This window comes from Armigeres subalbatus, chromosome 1 (assembly GCF_024139115.2).
Source record: "Armigeres subalbatus isolate Guangzhou_Male chromosome 1, GZ_Asu_2, whole genome shotgun sequence".
NCBI lineage: Eukaryota > Metazoa > Arthropoda > Insecta > Diptera > Culicidae > Armigeres > Armigeres subalbatus.
The window spans coordinates 280467251-280485204 of record NC_085139.1 but is presented as its reverse complement, the minus strand read 5'-3'; the positions used below and the strand labels follow the sequence as shown (position 1 = coordinate 280485204).

Here is a 17954-nt window from a genome sequence, read left to right as displayed (position 1 = left end):
TTCCTAAGTTTTCATGTTGGAATATGAAGGCAGTACTTTTTTTCCCTGTTCGGGTGTGCCACTGCGACCAATTATTAGATCTATTGTAGCGTTACCCGTATCCTTAGTGTTTAAGTGCATGTCGAATTACTCCAGTGCTATTGAGACGCAATGCAGTATCGGTTTCGATACAGTTGTTGTTTTGTTTCCTCAAGGCCACCATGACAAGGTCTCGCTATTTAGACCCTTCATGGAGAGCAATCCCATTGAAGGCGCGCCCCTTATCAATAGGAAATCAATCCGTTCTTGAGAAAACAGAACAGTAATACTGTTTCTGGCCATGCATCGGAGCCCTAGCCACATCCTTGTCTTGCTTCTAGAATATCACCAGTGAAAAACCCGGGATTAAAACCCGGGATTTAGCTCTGTCTACATTTCAAGCAAGATAATTTGTTCAGTAATAAGAACTTCCGTGTGTTCCTCTCACTACCATTGTTCACCAGTTCAAGAAGAGTTAGTACGTATTTAAACTCGATTTTTCCAGCAGTCAGTTCAGCCTAACACCGGGTACCGAGGTTTTTTAACTAATTGCTTGAAAAGTTGTTTCCGCTGCATACAATTTAGCCTCAAACAAAAGGAATTCGAGTCTTTCAACTGTCTGCAAGGTAACATTAATCATGTTTTATTTCTGAGACTGCTGTTGGTAGCGGGGACCAAATACGATGAATCCTTAATTACCACAACTTATTGCCCTTGCTAGAAAAAATGGATTAAACTAGGGCTCTGTTTGGTAGATCTTACACCGCAACACACTACGCCAAAGTGATCTACCGTGTTACGGGAACAAGGCAGTACTTAGTCAAATATTATTATTATCAAATCTGGGAAAAAAGTATCACTTCCCGGCTAGTCAGAAACAGCTAAACATCATTAAATGGAAGTTCCATCATAACAAATCCCTCAACCGTATATTTTTATGCTAGTTTGTTGGACATCTCGTAACAGCGATAAACAAAGCAAATATAATTTCTGCTCACACCAAATTCGGTTCACGAAAGCGAAATTGACCGCAACATCGCCATCGCACAGCACAGCAAGGACCAACTTCTCTGCCAAACGTTAAAATGCGAAACTTAAGAAAATAAACATAATATGCACTTATTGCACGAGAACAAGATGGGCACTTCCCGACGACGTTGTAGCAACTTCGACCGTCCAGTCACAGAGTCCAGTCACAAGTTAGCCGATTCCCGACCGGTCGTCGGTCGTAAAACGCTTCGTCCATGTATGGGACTGAAGTTGTTTTATTATCATAAGTGCTGCTACAACAGTGTGTTTCTGTCTGTTTTTGTCTGACTGCATGTCTCGGGTCCTCGTCCGTCCCGGGGAAACGAGTTACAAAGTTAGCTCGAGTACAGCCAAAGGGACGACTTTGACTGCAACTGGCCGGAGATGGAAAAATAACACGTGTACACATATTTTACATACTGGAGAGCATATTGCTGCGGGAGAAGTTTCCGCAAAAGTTAAATCCCAAAAGGGTAAGAGTGCAAAACCGGAAGAAAGCGATAAATTGTTGTGGCTTTTGGTTAACTTTAAACTGGTAGGAAGATAATACGAAGAAAGGGTTATCGGGACGGAGGGAATACGGCGGTACATGAGCAGTCGGCAAGAGTTCTAACTTGGTCGTGACGAAATTGTTTAGCATGATCGTGACTGCCTTGTTAGATGACGAGTATTCGTTTGGCGACCTTACCTCCCGTAGGGATTACGGTGGAGTCAAGCCAATGATCTTATGCGCAGGTGAACTGACATTTATCAAAGTTCGTATAGTAACGATAGGGCAACCGTAGCCACGATCTTCGCGGTAGACCCAAAAAATACTATTTGCAGTTATGTGGCACACAAATATTTCGCAAATATGTGCGATGTAGCACGCGGAGACTTCAATCATCTAACCGGATAAATCTCAAATTCATAAAAGTGTTCCATCAGCTCCCTACAAATGATGATGATCTCTTGCTGCCTTGCACTCTCAGTTATTATTATGCATTATGTCTGCCATCATCGTAAAACGATTTGTAGCGATTCCCGAAAAAAAAACATGTGTTGCTGTCGGCAGTGCCGTCGACGGCGTCATCGCAGCCGTCATGCACCATAATCGCAAAACAAAAACTTATTTTGCCGGACCTAATTTAGCTCACGCTCTCAAACCGTCTCAGTTAAATTGGCCAAAAAATATGCTCATGAAACGGTTCGAGACTCGAGTCGAGAAAACCTCAGCCGGTTCAGCTTTAAAGATTAAGCCGTGTTGTGTCTCTCCTAATGCTCATCGTCGCTGACGCTCTGCAGTAAAGGCATGCATGCATACATATGGTAGATCGGATGATTCAGAGAGCAACGCGAGGAACCTAAATAAACATCACGGCGAAATCGGAGACCCTGACTAACAGCAGACAGAAAGTGAAAAACCTAGTGAGTGGGCTCATAAAACAGACAATGTTTATGAATACGCGTAGTGGTGGTGTGATGTCGCGATCGGCGGAGGGGTCTATCGATGGAATTCAATGCCGATAATGCCCAGTTCGTGGAAGTTGTGTTGTATTTCCAGGTTGAAATCTGGACTGCCATCCACTTTTACTTCTTTTTGTATCGGATAATAATTTTCTAAAACTAACTTAACGAAATTCAATTTCCGATTTTTTGTACTGCGGTAACCCCGATGGTTTAATCCGCGGTAACCGGATTGTTATCCCTACATCAGGAAATATAACGCACACGAATTGTTTATTTAAAAATAATTTATTCGCGACACGTTAAAATCGGCACAACTAACAAATTGCCAGACGTAAACAAACTGAACATACATAACAAAATACAATACAACGACAACCAGATTAAAATACATTGATGCGCTTCATTCAGCATCGCGCAGTGACAGTTATGCTGTCGTTGTGCGAGCCCAGCGGCGTACTCAGTACCGTGCGGTACATCGCATTAGGGTTGTACACAACATCTCCCCTCTTAATAGAGGTGGTACGGGTCAAACCTGTTCGGCGGTCTTCGAGCACGTGAAGAACGCCTAGGAAGATCCAGTACTGGTTCCACTTCAATAGCGGACTCGAACTCGGTCGATGTTGACGTTGATGATGACGTAGACGGAACTGCCGGAAGCTCGTGTCGTGGCGTGGACGCAGAACAAGCTGATTTGAAACCTATCAATGTAGGCTCGGGACTGGAGATTGATGCTTGAGTCGAAACGGATGCGCTTGGAATAGGCGACAGTGCCTGACTGCCGGTTGATGTACTTGGGAGATTCCAAGCATCCAACAATATGTCGAGCGGTAATGAATACCGGCGAGAGGTGGCTTGACTAGTAGCTTGCTTCAGCGTCGTGTCAGCAGCAAAACGACTCCGGAGCTGGTTGATGTGGGAGCGCAGCATTCGACGATCTTCGACCCACACGTTGTACATTACGTCTCCGATTTTCTCTACAATTTTACCGGCAAGCCACTTCCAGCCGTTGCGACCGTGGAGCTTGGCATAAACGGGGTCGTTCCGGCTGAAGGATCGCAGTTGCTTACAGTCGTCGGGCGTTGTTACTGATGTTCGTACCGGCGGTGGACCCAGAAGCTCGAGACACGTGTGGATTTTGCGTTCAAACATGACCTCAGATGGCGACTTCTGGTCGGGAAGAGCACGATTGGGCGTACTTCGGTACGTTAGAATAAATATATATAGTGCTTCCTGTATCGATCCTCTCCCCTCTCTAATCTTCTTCACGGCCCGTTTGAAAGTGTCCACGAATCTTTCCGCTTGGCCATTGGACTGTGGATGGAACGGAGCCGTCGTGAGGTGTTCAATGCCGTTGGTGGCGCAGAAATCAGCGAACTCGGCGCTGGTGAACTGGGTACCGTTGTCGCTGACAAGTGTAGCAGGCATACCCAGGCGAGCGAACAGCCCACGGAGGATGCTGATGGTCACCGTCGAGGTGATACGGTTCGTTTGAACAATCTCCGGCCACTTGGAGAGCGAATCGACGACGATAAGGTAGTATTCGCCTTCGATCGGGCCAGCGTAATCGATGTGGACTCGCTGCCACGGAACTGTCGATTTGGGCCACGGCACCGGTGGAGAGTGAGGAGGTGATCTAGCTACGGACGCGCACTTTTGGCATGCCTTGACGAAGGTGACGATATCGGTATCCAAACTGGGCCAATAGACGTAGCTGCGTGCGAGAGATTTCATACGCTGCATGCCGGGATGGCCACGATGGAACTGTTCCAGGCAGCGCTGGCGATGCAACGATGGGATGACGAGCCGTTCGGCAAACATGATGCACCCATCTACCACAGAGAGCGATTCCTGTCTGGCTTGGAACCGTTGGAGGTCGGACCCCGAAAGTTTGGACTGGGGCCAACCGTTCTGGATGTGGTGGTAGACTTTGCGTAGCAGCGGATCTGCCTGGGTGCTTTGCGCGACGGCTCTGAAATGAAACGGCAACACTTTAACGGAACTAGATATAACTGACCTGGGGTCCTCTTCCAGGTTGAGGCTTGCGATGATGTAATCTTCATCGGGCTTGACGTGCTGGTTGATCAACCGGGAAAGCAGGTCCGCGTTGCCGAACTTGTGAGTGGGCACGTACTCGATGTCGAAATCGTAGAGCAGCAGGTTGAGTGCGAAGCGTTGAAGGCGGTTTGCGGTGTAGACCGGAATACCTTTCTTGGATCCGAAGATCCGCAGCAGAGGCTGATGATCCGTTTGCAAACGAAAGTGCCGTCCGAAGAGCATCTTGTGGAACTTCGTAACGGCGAAGATAATGGCCAAACCTACACGATCCGGCTGACTATAACCTTGCTCCGCTTTCGTGAGTGCCCTGGAGGCATGCTGGACAACCTTGATGCTACCGTCGGGGAACTTGTGGCTGATCGTCGCTCCTAGTCCAATGGAGGAAGCGTCGGCAAAGACGATAATCTCCCGCTTCGGATCGTAGTGTGTGAGGAACAGATCCGAGGAGAGAATTTGTTTGAATTTCTCAAACGCTTTTGGCAGTCCAGAGTCCAATGGAATATTGCATCAGCTTTGAGGAGATTATCGAGCGTATATCGTAGGTTTCGCATGTTGGGGACGAACTTGCCCTAGTAGTTTATGGCCCGCAAGAAGGACCGTACACCAGAGACATCGGTAGGAGGCGGTAGTTTGGATATCGCTTCGATCTTGGCCGGATCCGGGCGTAACCCGCGACTGTCGACAACGTGACCCACATACTGTACTTGCTGCTTACGAAAAGTGCACTTGTCGACGCGGATGGTGAAACCGAATTCCTGGATTCGCTTCAAAGCAGCTCGAAGGTTGCGATCGTGTTCTTCTCCTGTTTTACCATCGATGATGACGTCATCGAGGTACCCGGAAGTGCATTCTAGGCCGGCAAGCATCGTATCGTTGGAATGCACCACGTGCAATCTTCACACCTGGCGGAAGACGGTTGTAGGAATAGAAGCAACTTGCGGTGCTGCTCGTCGACTTCCACCTATAAGAAAGCGTCGCACAAATCTATTTGGCTGAATACCTGACAGCCAGCGAGCTTGGCGAAGATGTCGTCCGGAAGTGGCAGCGGATACTGATTGGGTATATCAGGGAGCAGCATTCAATCCCGTGGAATAATCTCCGCAAATCCGGATGGTACCGTTGGCTTTGCGAACAACGACAATAGGAGCAGCCCATTCGGAGTAGTCGACAGGAGTTATGATGTTGAGTTTCTCCAGTTGATCGAGCTCCTGGTCGACGGCATCGTACATCGCATACGCTACCGGACGCTTCGGGCAGAAAACGGGTCGAACACTTTCTTTCAGCTCCAATTTCACTTTGGTTTTACTGCACAAACCGAGCTTTTCGCTGAAGACGTTCGGAAAAGATGACTCGAGCTGGGGAACCAGAAACGCTGAAACAGAAGATGTCCATTAGACTGGCCCAGGAAACAAAAAGTTGTCTAATTCCACGGGGTTCATTTAATCATCATGCAATGTTCTGTGAAATTGTTCTGTAGCATACCAACTGCCGTTTTTGCAATTCTAAGGTCAATTGAGCAATCAGAACCAATTTCCAGTTTGAATGAGTGACGGAGGTGTATTTTCCTATACATTTTGGCTGAAATCCCCATACAAACTTCAAATCAAATGCGCCAGCTTATGCAACAAGCGATTGAGCTGAAATTTTCAGAGATTGATTTTCTCACCCAAAGACACAATTCTGGGGGGTGTCCCGTGGAATTCGACAACATTTTTTTCTCCCCATAGTAATCTGGGCCAGTCTAGTGTCCATGGGTACAGACCAGAGACTGAAGCTGTCAACAAGATCGGAACCGAGCAGATGTAGTTGCTTCTCGGAGACGCGGACCAGCTCGCATCGTGTACTTCCTCCGATCGTGACATTGCACTCGAATTCTCCATCGAGCGGCAGGATGTTGCCAGACGCTGTCTTCGCTTTCACTGTAGCTGGTGCTAGAACAGGACTTCCGAGCTTCTTCCATATGTCCCTGCTGATGACGGTGATGTCGGACGCCGTGTCAAGCTGCAACCGTATCTGCGTTCCGGATATGACAACGGAAACAAATCTGCGCCGCTGCTGCACGCTGCACATATCGACGACCACCACCTTGCTTGAAACTTCCCGCATTCTGCGTCTGCTTCCAGGTTTACGGGACTTAGCACTGTCGCAGTACCCCTCACGGTGCCCGAATTGGCCACAATCGTTGCATTTGTGGGTTTTGTAACCACAGTCCCGAACGAAATGTAGCACACCGCAGAGCCAGCACGGGTAGTTTGGCTTTTTACCGGTGTCACTGGAAGGACGTTTTTGTTGTTCACGTTCACGCTTTCCAAATCGCTTTCCGCTACCGAACTTGCGCACTGCTTGGACTTGGCCGAAGAGAGTCGGAGATTCGATCATCGCACTGTCATGTTTCAAGTTGAACAGGCGCTGACACTCCTCCGAAAGCTGCTCTAACGTGACGTCATTGTTGTCCTCGATTTTTGTGAGGAGACGAGTCCGAATTTCAACGTCATTCTCCGATTTGAGGCCACACACGTATACCAAGCACTTGAATTGCTCCTCAGTAAGCTTGCCAAGCTCAAATTCAACACAAGATTTATTTACCCTGCAAGCAAACGCCACATGATCTTCTGATGGATTTCTCGCTATTTGCAGGCATCGGTCTACTGATTACCGATTCTTTTGCTCCGAAAAGGCACTTGAGGTTTGCTACTGTCTGCGCGAAGGTAAATTCCTTCGGAAGTTTAGGTAATATGTAGCTTACATACCTTTCGTGTTCGGCTAAACCCAATTTTCGCATTAGCAGGCGAACTTTCGCTTCATCGTCCAGCCTAGCAGCATCCTTCTCAAACAGATCGTCGTACCTGGAATACCACGCAGCGAATGTGACGTTACTTTCGGCTTCGAACCGGAATTCCTTTATGTTGCTGGCCAAGGAGTCAAGGATTTGTTCCGGGTTTGGTGGTACCTGCACATTGATGGACGATGCTATACTATGAAGGAACTGTTGCTGCTGTTGTTGCTGGTCTTCGGTGCTATTCTGCCGCTGAACGAGACGAGCCATCAACTCATTATGCTGCGCTAGCTGCTGCTGCATTACCTGCATCAGTTGAATCAACAGGCTTTCGTTGTTGCTATGGGCTTGCGGTTGCTGTTGGTGGGGCGGGAAAGCTATATACTGCATATGCTGCTGGGCAGTAGAAACGGGAACGAACGGCTGCTGATGGTGTGTTTGCACTCCGGGAACGAAATTTGGCTGCTGCTGCTGGTGGACCACTGGTGCGGAAAGATTCAGCGGATTAATTTGCTGCCGCTGATTAGTTACTCCCGGCAGGTCGACACCATTCCTTCCACTTTGCTCACTACCGTCGGCCATCGCACTCCACTTGCGTTTCTTTCTCACGAGTGACGGAATGATGGGTTAGTTTCCTTTTTGCGATGGAAAAACTACCCTCACTCGCGAATTCTTGTCGCCACTTTTGTACCGCGGTAACCCCGATGGTATTTCGGATTGTTATCCCTACATCAGGGAATGTAATGCGCACGAATTGTTGAAATAAAACTAATTTAGCCGCGACACGTTAAAATTCGCACAACTAACAAATTGCCAGACGTAACTAAACTGAACAGACATAACAAAATACAATACAACGACAACCAGATTAAAATACATTGATGCGCTTCATTCAGCATCGCGCAGTGACAGTTATGCTGTCGTTGTGCGAGCCCAGCGGCGTACTCAGTACCGTGCGGTACATCGCATTAGGGTTGTACACAACACGATGAATGAAGTAAACTGAGGGGTTGTTGCCTTAACCAAACGTGTATCTGCAGAATAAATACCCTTCAGCAGCAGGATCCTTGTTTCGAAATCCAGCGTTCCCTCCACTTTCCTCTTCTCCGACGGACGTCGTTCAAGAAGCTTTTGCCGAAGATCTTGGATGCTCTCGGTTGCTCATCGATATTCTGCAATGCACAACGACTTTTGTGAAGTCATAGCCAGTTTGTCAGTTTCAGTTCATACTTCAACGACCAGAGGTTAAAGACGGCCAAAAATGTCATTTGGCCGAACGTATACGGCCGAAAATGACATTTTTCCGAATGGGTTACAACCCAACTTCTCTTTTCTCACTCCTCATTTTCCACTGTTCATTTCGTACTTCTCACTTTGTAAAGTAAAAAGTGATAAGCTAAAAATGATAGGTGAGAATGATGAGTGTGAAGTGAGAAGTGAGGCGTTTTACTTGTCATTTCGCATTTCTCAATGTTCTCAGAAAGAGGTAAGAAAAAAGAAATGAGACGATTCACCGTCTCACTTCTTACTTATCATTTCTTACTGATCTCATCTTATATTTCTCACTAATTACTTTTCACAGGGAGAAATAAGAAGTGAAACGGTAGCACTTCTCTTTTCTCACTTAACACATTCACTATTGGTCGGTAAAACGACATTTTAGGCCAAATAATCTATGAAGCCAAACTATATTTATTTTCACTCGTATGTGTTCGGCCAAATGTTATTTTCCGCCAAGGGACCTTGTCTGCCAAACAACAGTTTCCACCGAATAACCTGTTCACATGAACGAAACTATTTGGCCAAATTACATTTCTGGCCAAATTACATTTCTGGCCAAATGGCCATGTTTTCCAAACGACCATTTAGTCTAGCAACATTTTCGGTCGTAACGTAGCAAATCTTTCGCTCGTGTCTTTTGAAATAAAAGTTGGTAGAACATGTTTAAACGTAATTACCGACGTATGGTATTGGAGGAGAAAAAAACTTCTCTTCATCATTATTCACACTTTTGGAAGCCCCGGAGCCACCCATTTCAGTCGACACCTTTCAGCCAGCGCTCATCAGTCAACCTGGTCCTGTGCAGGGGCACTTTGGAATTACCCTAGAGCCCGCTATCACAGTCACGACAAATTAGCCAGTATTCAACAGTACGACCCAATTGAGAACATTTATCGTTCTGTTTACATTTCCTCAACAGCTCAACAACCTGGACGCATAATAAGAAGGAGGCCTTGAAGGGTTAGTTACGAAACGTTGAGAGACAGAAGGTCGAAAGACAAAAGGTCGAAAGTCAAAAGGTCAAAAGGGACAAAAGGTCGAAAGGACAAAACGTTGAAAGGGACAAAAGATCGAAAGAGACAAAAGGTCGAAATAGACAAGAAACTGAAACGGAGATAATCAATCTCGCACACTACAAGTTTTATTCATTTCCAAAATCAACTTCTTTATCTCTAACAGAAATATCTAGAAAATCATAATGTTGTATCATAGTTATTACTCTTTGAAAATTGCTCATTCTTCGACTCTGATTCATGGGATGAGTGTATTACTTCTGCTTGAAGTTGAATGCTTTTCACAAATTCCTATGGAATACACACAACTTGTTATCAACATGTTCTTGATCGACGTTCTGTCTATTTCAACCTTTTGTCCAGTTCGACCTTTTTCCCTTTTCGACCTTTCATCCCTTTCGACCTTTTGTCCATTTCGGCCTTTTGTCCTTTCGACCTTCTGTTTCTATCGACGATTTGTTTTTTCGACCTTTTGTTATTTCGACCTTTTGTCTTTCAATTTTTTGTCATAGATTCGGTCTTGGATCTTCCTCTCACAGTCCTGATCAACCAGCCAGCATTCAACAGTGGTCCTAGTACTATGAATGTTTTGGGCGGTAAGGGCTGCGACCCGGCAAAATCTGGAAAGCATGTACGGTTTAGTTGACACCACTGCCCACTTTAAAAGCATCGCCGTTCCCAATAGCATTCATATATCTAACTCGACACGTCGCATCACTACCGCGTTGCATCACCACTACAACATCTGCTCATCATCCGGCTGTTACGACATTTATGCTTTTTCGGAAGCTTGGCTGCGATTACCGACAATTACGTCAACGATCACCAAAAGGAGTGGATTGCTGACGATTTGATCGAAGCCGACTCCACTGAAACTATTGCAGACAGCCTTCGTCAACATTTTTGCAATGTTTTTTAACAAGGAAAATTCCCTATGGCCATCCATTTCCGTTCTCTGCCAGCAACCAAGTATTTAGTTTTGTCATCAGACCTGTTCTTCCAGTATCCCGTTTAACAGGCACGAAAGCCTCTTCCAGTGCTCTGCGTTTCACCCCAATGATGACGACGTCATGCGCTCACCAGATATACTGACGCTTGATTGGGACCCATCCAGCGCTGCACAAATCAGCCCAATATGTTATGTTCTAGCATTATATGCCACTGTTTGTTCCGTTTCAGTGAGTCGTACGCTGCCTCAAAGTCTACAAAACAGATGATGAGTCTGCAAGTTGTATTCCCGGCATTCATCAAGGATTTATTGCAGAGTAAATATCTGGTCCGTTGTTGATCGTCCTTACAGTCAGCTAAACAGAATACAAGAAATTATCTTGAAGGCCAAATTGAGAAGTGTTATACCTCGATAGTTAGCACAATCAAGTCTGTGTCTTTCCTCCCGGAATTCTTCCGGAGGACCCTCCCGGAATTCCTCTAAAATGTCCTCCAGGAATTCCTTAGGAAGATCTTTCAGGATATTAATGGATTCGACTGAGATGGTGACGTTTGAGATTTGGGCTTTCAGTTTTTTGGATCAAATAAAGAGTAAAAGTAGTGCCAAATAGGCAAGCCGGATAATTTAAAAATTCTGCCCTATCTCACATAAGACAGGGCAAACAAATTGTGGTGACAGAATTCCTATGCTGAAGGCTAATTGGACAATAAAACGAAAATTAGTTACTTCCTTGCAAAAGGCACAATACGTGTGTCCGTAACGTCGGATGAAGACGTAAAACCCCGTTGTTGACCAAAAAAAGACTGAAATCCAAGATCCTCCAGGAGTTTCTCTGGAAATTTCTCCTAAAATTTTGCCAGAAGTTTTTTCTTCAGCGGTTCGTCCAGATGTTCTTTCAGGAAATGCTCTAAAAATTCAGCTAGGAATCCCTTCAGAAGTTTCTCAGGAATGTCTTTGAATATTTCGAATTCTTGCGGATATTTCATAAAGATTTCCTTCTGATTTTCCTCTAATAGTCCTTCTGGTAATTCCCAAAGAAATTCAACTAGCAATTCTTCTGGAATGGTGGATTTCTTCAGAAATTCGATCAAGATCAAAAACTTTTCTGGGAAATTCACTGAAAATTACTTCTATTTTTTCAGAAATCACTCTAAAAATTCCACGGTAATTTCCTACAACATCTCGTTCAGATATTCGTTTCCAAATGTTCCCAGAAATTCGACAATGTATCTTAATATTCTTTTCCGGGGAATTTATCTTCTAGAAGGAAAGAAAGTCAGAAGAATGTTTCAATCGATATCATGAAACACATCTTGGAGCAGTCCCTGAAGATATTCACGAAGGGGAAATCCTTGGAGGAATTTTTAAAAGAATTCCAGGTGGATATGCCAATGAACTTCTTAAAGAAATTTTCGGATAAATTCCAGGAGAAAATCGCAAAAGAATTCCTGGTTTGAATGCCTGAGAAATGTTACTTCCATGAGAAATATCTGGCGAAATTCTTGAAGTAAAGGCCCTTCCTTCAGAAATTTATTCTGCCGCGGTGGGTGGTCTTACGCCATTAGCACTGAGATGGCACCCAAGGACATATCCTGTTGTGGTGGTATCACATGTTGACTATTTTTGTTTAGTGGTGCGTCACCCATAATCTGTGAACCAACGGAACCAACAGACATTGTGTCTTGGAGCCTTGAATAGTAGTGCAGGCAGGCAGAGGCATTTTTCATCAGTGATAATGATGTGAGATCTCCTCTTCTCGACAGTACTTTTCTTTTCTGATGCGTTCCCTGATAAGCATGAGTCGTAGTAGCCAAACTTAATTCTAGCTAGGGATACATCAGTAGGAAATATTTTCATTGACATCAGATTTACGGATTTACGGAGTGGAAGTTTCATCAAAACTAGGAACATGGCACCTGTTTTATTTTTTTATATCTTACTATAAAGAGCCATAATTAAAGAAAAAAAAATACATGTTATAACGATAGTATGAAAGCAATCAAAGCTTCATTCTCGACAATTTTTTAGTACCAGATAGGGAACAGGCGTGCCAACGAAAAGAGAATATTTTAGTTTACCACGACCCATATAGTTACAGTTATGTTATGCTTGCTTATAAGGTTTTAAGACAAGTAGACAACCTAGGGACTATATCTTCACATTTGCTAAACTCTTAAGCAATGTATACCTACTTATACGCTTGAATCAGTTTTCGTCTAAGCGAAGCAGACTTTTGGCGAAAATGACAATAAAGAGAAATAACTACAATATAATCTTCAATGAGTATACACTTAATCTGAATAATAACTTGTCGAATCTTGTTTGGAGGTGATTCCGATGCTGTTGAGACCATCATAAGCCCATAAATATAGTACTCGGCGTTTCCTTAAAATGAGCTTAAAAAAGCAATTGTGTACAAGCCACGGCCCCTGGCAGTATTTCCTATGGCTCGACACAACCAGGATGTGGAATACCGCGAATGCATGTATCTCGTTCACTTTCCCAAAGGCTCGGTGACACTAGGTGCACTCAATGCCGCTCGTGTCATCCTAGACGTCATCGTCTCGTGGGAACCATATCGTGCTGCACCGCCCGATCTGGAAGACTTTCCTGCGCTACTTCAAAACAGTAATCAGTAGGCCCCGTCGGCTGTATGGCAAACGCTTCCATCCAGACAAGCACAAAGTACTAGATCTACCTCGTCTGGACCTCCCCCGGGTTTCCAGCGAACAGCTCAGCCACATGTCGCTGCACCGCTGGGTAGGGGGTCCCCCAACGATACCCCGCACCTCTATACGGCTTCTGACCTGCAGCATATTCTGAATGAGATGTGCGACAAGCTTCAGCAATGTTTCACCCGATTGGAACAAGTCCGCTTGATTGGTAATCTCGTCCTGACCTATGGCTACTGATGATGTGAAGACACTCCTTTGGAACGCCCGTGCAATTGCGTGGTAAAACACCGAGCTGCTAGACTTGATGACGCGTCACAACAGTTACATCTTAGTAGCAGCCGAAACCCACCTCAAACCAGGTATGAAATTTTATCTATCGGGGTACATCACCATCCGGTTGGACCACACTCATTCGAACGGGGGTGGAGTGCTGATCTCTGTTAAAAACAACATCAAATTTACCATCCAGCCGCATTTCAAGACCACCATTATCGAGGCTCTGGGAATCGAATTCACAGCGGACAACGACCCACTCTCATCATTGCAGCCTATTGCCCAAAGCAGTGTTCAACCTCCAACGGGACTAGCAAACACTTCAAAGAAGATCTAGCAAAACTAACGAGGATAAGAGAAAAGTTCATCATCGGTTGTGACCTGATTGCTCGCCATGAGGCTTGGAGGAACCACAGGCGTAACAGAAATGGGGAACTACTCTTCAATGATTCGCAACTGGGACTCTACACTGTTAATGCACCCGAAGACCCAACTTTCCTCTCGTCAGCCGGCATGCCATCGACACTCGATATTTTCCTGACGAATGCTTTCCACATCGGTGACCCACGAACTGAGTTCGACCATTACCCTGTCGAACTCTAAAACGGTTCTTCATCGACACCCGGTCGAGAGCAAGCAGAAAAGATTATCATAACGTAAACTGGATCGAGTTTCAACGCAGTGTCGACCAATGCATCGATACGCAGCCCCGCCTGGAAAGCACCGAAGACGTCGATCGAGAACTAGCGAATCTACAAGCAGCCATCTCGACTTCCGAAGGAAGATACATCCGCCAAGTTCCTGCGAATGTAAGTAGCTCCATCAAAATTGACGCAGTAACGTTGATCCTTATTTCCAAGCGAAACACAGTCATCAACGGGCAGGTAATCTGAACGACAAAATTCTCGCAGCTAAGCTGACAGATTTGATCCGTGAAAGGATAACTACTAACTAGGCTTAAAAACCACAAATTCCGAAACAATTTATATTAATTAGAATCTCGTTCCAATTCTTTCTGGAAACTTACAAAAAACCTAAAATCCAAACCTCAACAAATCCCACCGCTTAAAGTGAGTGATAACTAACTGGTTTCTCCCACTGAAAAATCAAATGCCATTGCACAACAGTTTTTAACATCACATGAATTAGGAAGTAACATAATCAGCCCCGTGGAAACAGTAGTGCAGGAAACGATGACCACTAAGAAAAAAAAACTGTGCTATATCCTGTGGGGCCCTTACAATGTGTTGCTCAATTTATCCAAAAAAAAATTAGACTGTAGCCAAATCCACGGTCATGGTTCTACTCGACATAGAGAAGGCCATTGACAACGAGTGGCACGAAGGCTTTCTCTATAATCTATATAGGTACAATTTTTCAATATACCTGAATAAAATTATACAAAATTACCTTGTCGATAGGAACTTTAGGGTTGTAATAAGTAATGTCTCCTCACAGACTCTCTCAATCCCACCAGGAGTTTCGTAAGGGAGCTTACTAGGTCCTATTTTGTTCAATATCTATACCTCTGATGTTCCACAGCCCCCAGATGATTGCCATATGTCTTTGAATGCAGATGACACTTCAATAATGGGCAAAGGCCGTAACACTAAAAGCACGATAAGAAAATTACAAAATTATCTAAATTCATATTTGTTATACATGCAGACATGGAAAATCAAAATTAACTACTCTAAAACTCAGGCAATATTATTCCCTTTTAAATACACACCAAGATTAAATCCGCCCAATAATTGTCAAATAACAATAAATGGCAATACAGTTAAATGGGAAAAAGAAGTATGCTTAGGACTTATTCGATGAGAAACTCATCTTTCGCACACATATAGATAAAATTAGAACAAAATGTCAAATTTTACTTAAAATTGTATCCCTTGATTAATAGAAATTAAAAACTTTCAATTATTAACAAGGCAGCAGTTTATAACCAGATTGTTTCATTTCATTTATTTAGTTTACATCTAAACAGATAACACTGAATCAACAATAATATCATTGAAATGTGATACCAGTGATAATATCATTGAAAATGTAAAACAGTAAAATGTATAAACAATAACAAATCAACAGCGAATATAACTAAAGATGTAAGCGTAGGCAATCAATTAAAATTTAAAATGAATACAAATGTTAAGGAATGGAAATAAATATGAGATTGAAATAAAGAAGTTGAACCGGCTGGACAAAGTTAATTGCCTACATTATGGATAATCATAATCTTTTCAATAACATGATTTGTTATAGTAGGAACAAGCTATTTTCCACCACTTTTTATGTAGCTCATCGAGTAATATTTTTGTTATATTAATAACTTATTTGGTAATATTTTTGTTGAAACTCGAAGAGATTTTGTTACAATTTTTGTATTTTTTAACTATTAATGGTACATGTTTTATAACAACTGGTCGGGATAATATCAGATTGAAATCGCTGATATTTTGCCTGCCTTGGTAAGATTTAGTCATCATGCTACCACCCAAGCCGTTTCTGGGTGGACGTTAGGCGAAATAACAGCGATTCCAACAATGCTGTTCTTACAACTGGCCCTCTGCTGAAATTTCAATTTCTGTTCGCTTCATACTCGTCGCTCGCTTGCGACACCTATGAATACAACTGTTCTTCATTGATGCGCTCTCTCTTAACTTTGAGCTTTAGATGTTGCACCCACCGATAAATGCCACAAATCAATAATGATTGTAAATTTGATAAGTCTGATAGCACTTTCACGCGGACCAGAGCCGTCAATACGTAATAGAAAGATGGTATTTGATGGCATTGGTTTGGTATTCGTCCGATCGACGTTAGAACCTTTGCTTGCAGGAGCGGATGGGTCGTTTTGGGAATTTGATATTGAACTAATAAACTTTTGAAACTGCAAGTTTGAAATACTCCAGCACGAGAACTACAGCAGTAACTGCACACATTGTTAAAGTGGCCCTCATAGGCACTGGCGGCGCCAGAGTTCTGGTAATGGTGAGGCACCAACATTTTTGGCGTTATTGGTTCATTTATAATTTGACGTCAGTAGTAAGAACTACAATTGGGTGCGTAATAAGTCAAGCGATAAATGAATTTAAAAAAATGTCAGTTAATTTCGAATATTACGAAATCTGTATTGCATTTCATCGTCTATAAAATGCAATGCAAACGTCTTATTTATTAAAAGGGTCTAGAAATTATTTGAAATGTTTTTTCCAAAAACATCCAATTCAAAAATTATTATAGGTATTCCTTCGGGTACTATCGGAAAATCCATTCCTTTGAAATATCTTCAGTAATTCTTTGGAAGTTTCCAGTAGAACTCCCTTCCACAAATCTGAGACAAAATTACAAGAATTGCCTTGGGAGTTACCGAACGAATTGTTAACGAAGTGACAACGGAACTCCTAAGGGCATTTCCTATATTAAATTTGTACAAGAATAGCATTGGACATTTGTCCAGTATTTTTTCGGAATTTAGTCAAGGGAGTCCAGAAAATCCTCTGGAAATTACTTTGGAGATTTCCCAAGTCATTCTTTTGAACATTCAAAGAAGCAATTCTAAGAAAATTCCGCAATTTTTTTCGAATTTACTTCACGAATTCTTTTGGAAATTTCTTCGGAGATTCTTTTAGAAATTCCTTTGGAAATTTCGTCGGAAATATCTTAGAAACATCCTTCATGAAATCCTTCAGAAATTCTTTAAGTAAACTCATATAAAACTCTTTCCGAAATTCCAGGAACTATAACGGAAATTTGGTTGAATTTTTTTTCGGGAATTAATTAAAGAATGAAATAGGTAATACAATTTACGCAATTTGCGAAAGAACTCCTAAAGTAATTTCCGAATGATCCTAAAAGAATTTCTGAATGAAATTCGAAATGAAATCGAAAGAATTACAGGAGTAAGTTTTTATGGAATTTCGTAAGAACTCCAATGATAATAGAAATACTGGAAGGGTTTTGTTTTACTGCTGTCCGGACTTCTCGGAGAAATTCCTGGCGGAATTTCCGAAAAAAAAAATCCTTCAGATATTCCAGATGGAATGCTTGTTGAAGTCTAAAAAAAATATATGAAAATTCCAATAGGAATTTGTAAGGGAAATCCATTGGAAATTGTTTCGAGGGTCCTTTTGATAATTCTTCAGGAAATTCCTTCAACAATTCCTTCAGAAATTTGTTTAGAAATTTTTGTCTCAAATCTATTCAGGTTGTTCTTCGGAAATTCCTCCTGAATTACATTCGGAAATGCCTCCAGGTATTTCTTCTAAAATTTCTCCAGCAAACCCTCCAAAAATTCTTTCGGGAACTCCACCAGGAATATTTTATAAAATTTTTCCTGTAGTTTATTTGGATATTCCTCCAGGGACTCTTTCGTAAATCCTCCTGAAAGGCCTTTGTAAATTTCTCCGGAAATTCTAATGTAAGATTCTTTT

At 43.1% G+C, this 17954-nt stretch overlaps 1 protein-coding gene across 1 annotated transcript; it reads right to left on the bottom strand.

Annotated features, from left to right (window-relative positions):
* Positions 1–3003: 3003 nt before the first annotated feature.
* On the bottom strand, positions 3004–5417 carry LOC134207369 (uncharacterized protein K02A2.6-like). Its single transcript, XM_062683095.1, has 2 exons — positions 5154–5417; positions 3004–4962 (listed from the first exon to the last, which is right to left on the bottom strand). The coding sequence occupies exons 1-2, from the start codon at positions 5415–5417 to the stop codon at positions 3004–3006; spliced, it is 2223 nt and encodes a 740-aa protein (XP_062539079.1).
* Between the last annotated feature and the right edge of the window lie 12537 nt (positions 5418–17954).

Excerpts from the sequence above, each read along its gene's own strand:
- LOC134207369 (XM_062683095.1), bottom strand. The coding sequence starts at position 5,417 with ATGCTTGCCGGCCTAGAATGCACTTCCGGGTACCTCGATGACGTCATC. Across the intron at positions 4,963-5,153 it reads CTCCTACCGATGTCTCTGGT|CGGGAGATTATCGTCTTTGC; the intron begins GTACGGTCCTTC and ends TACGATCCGAAG.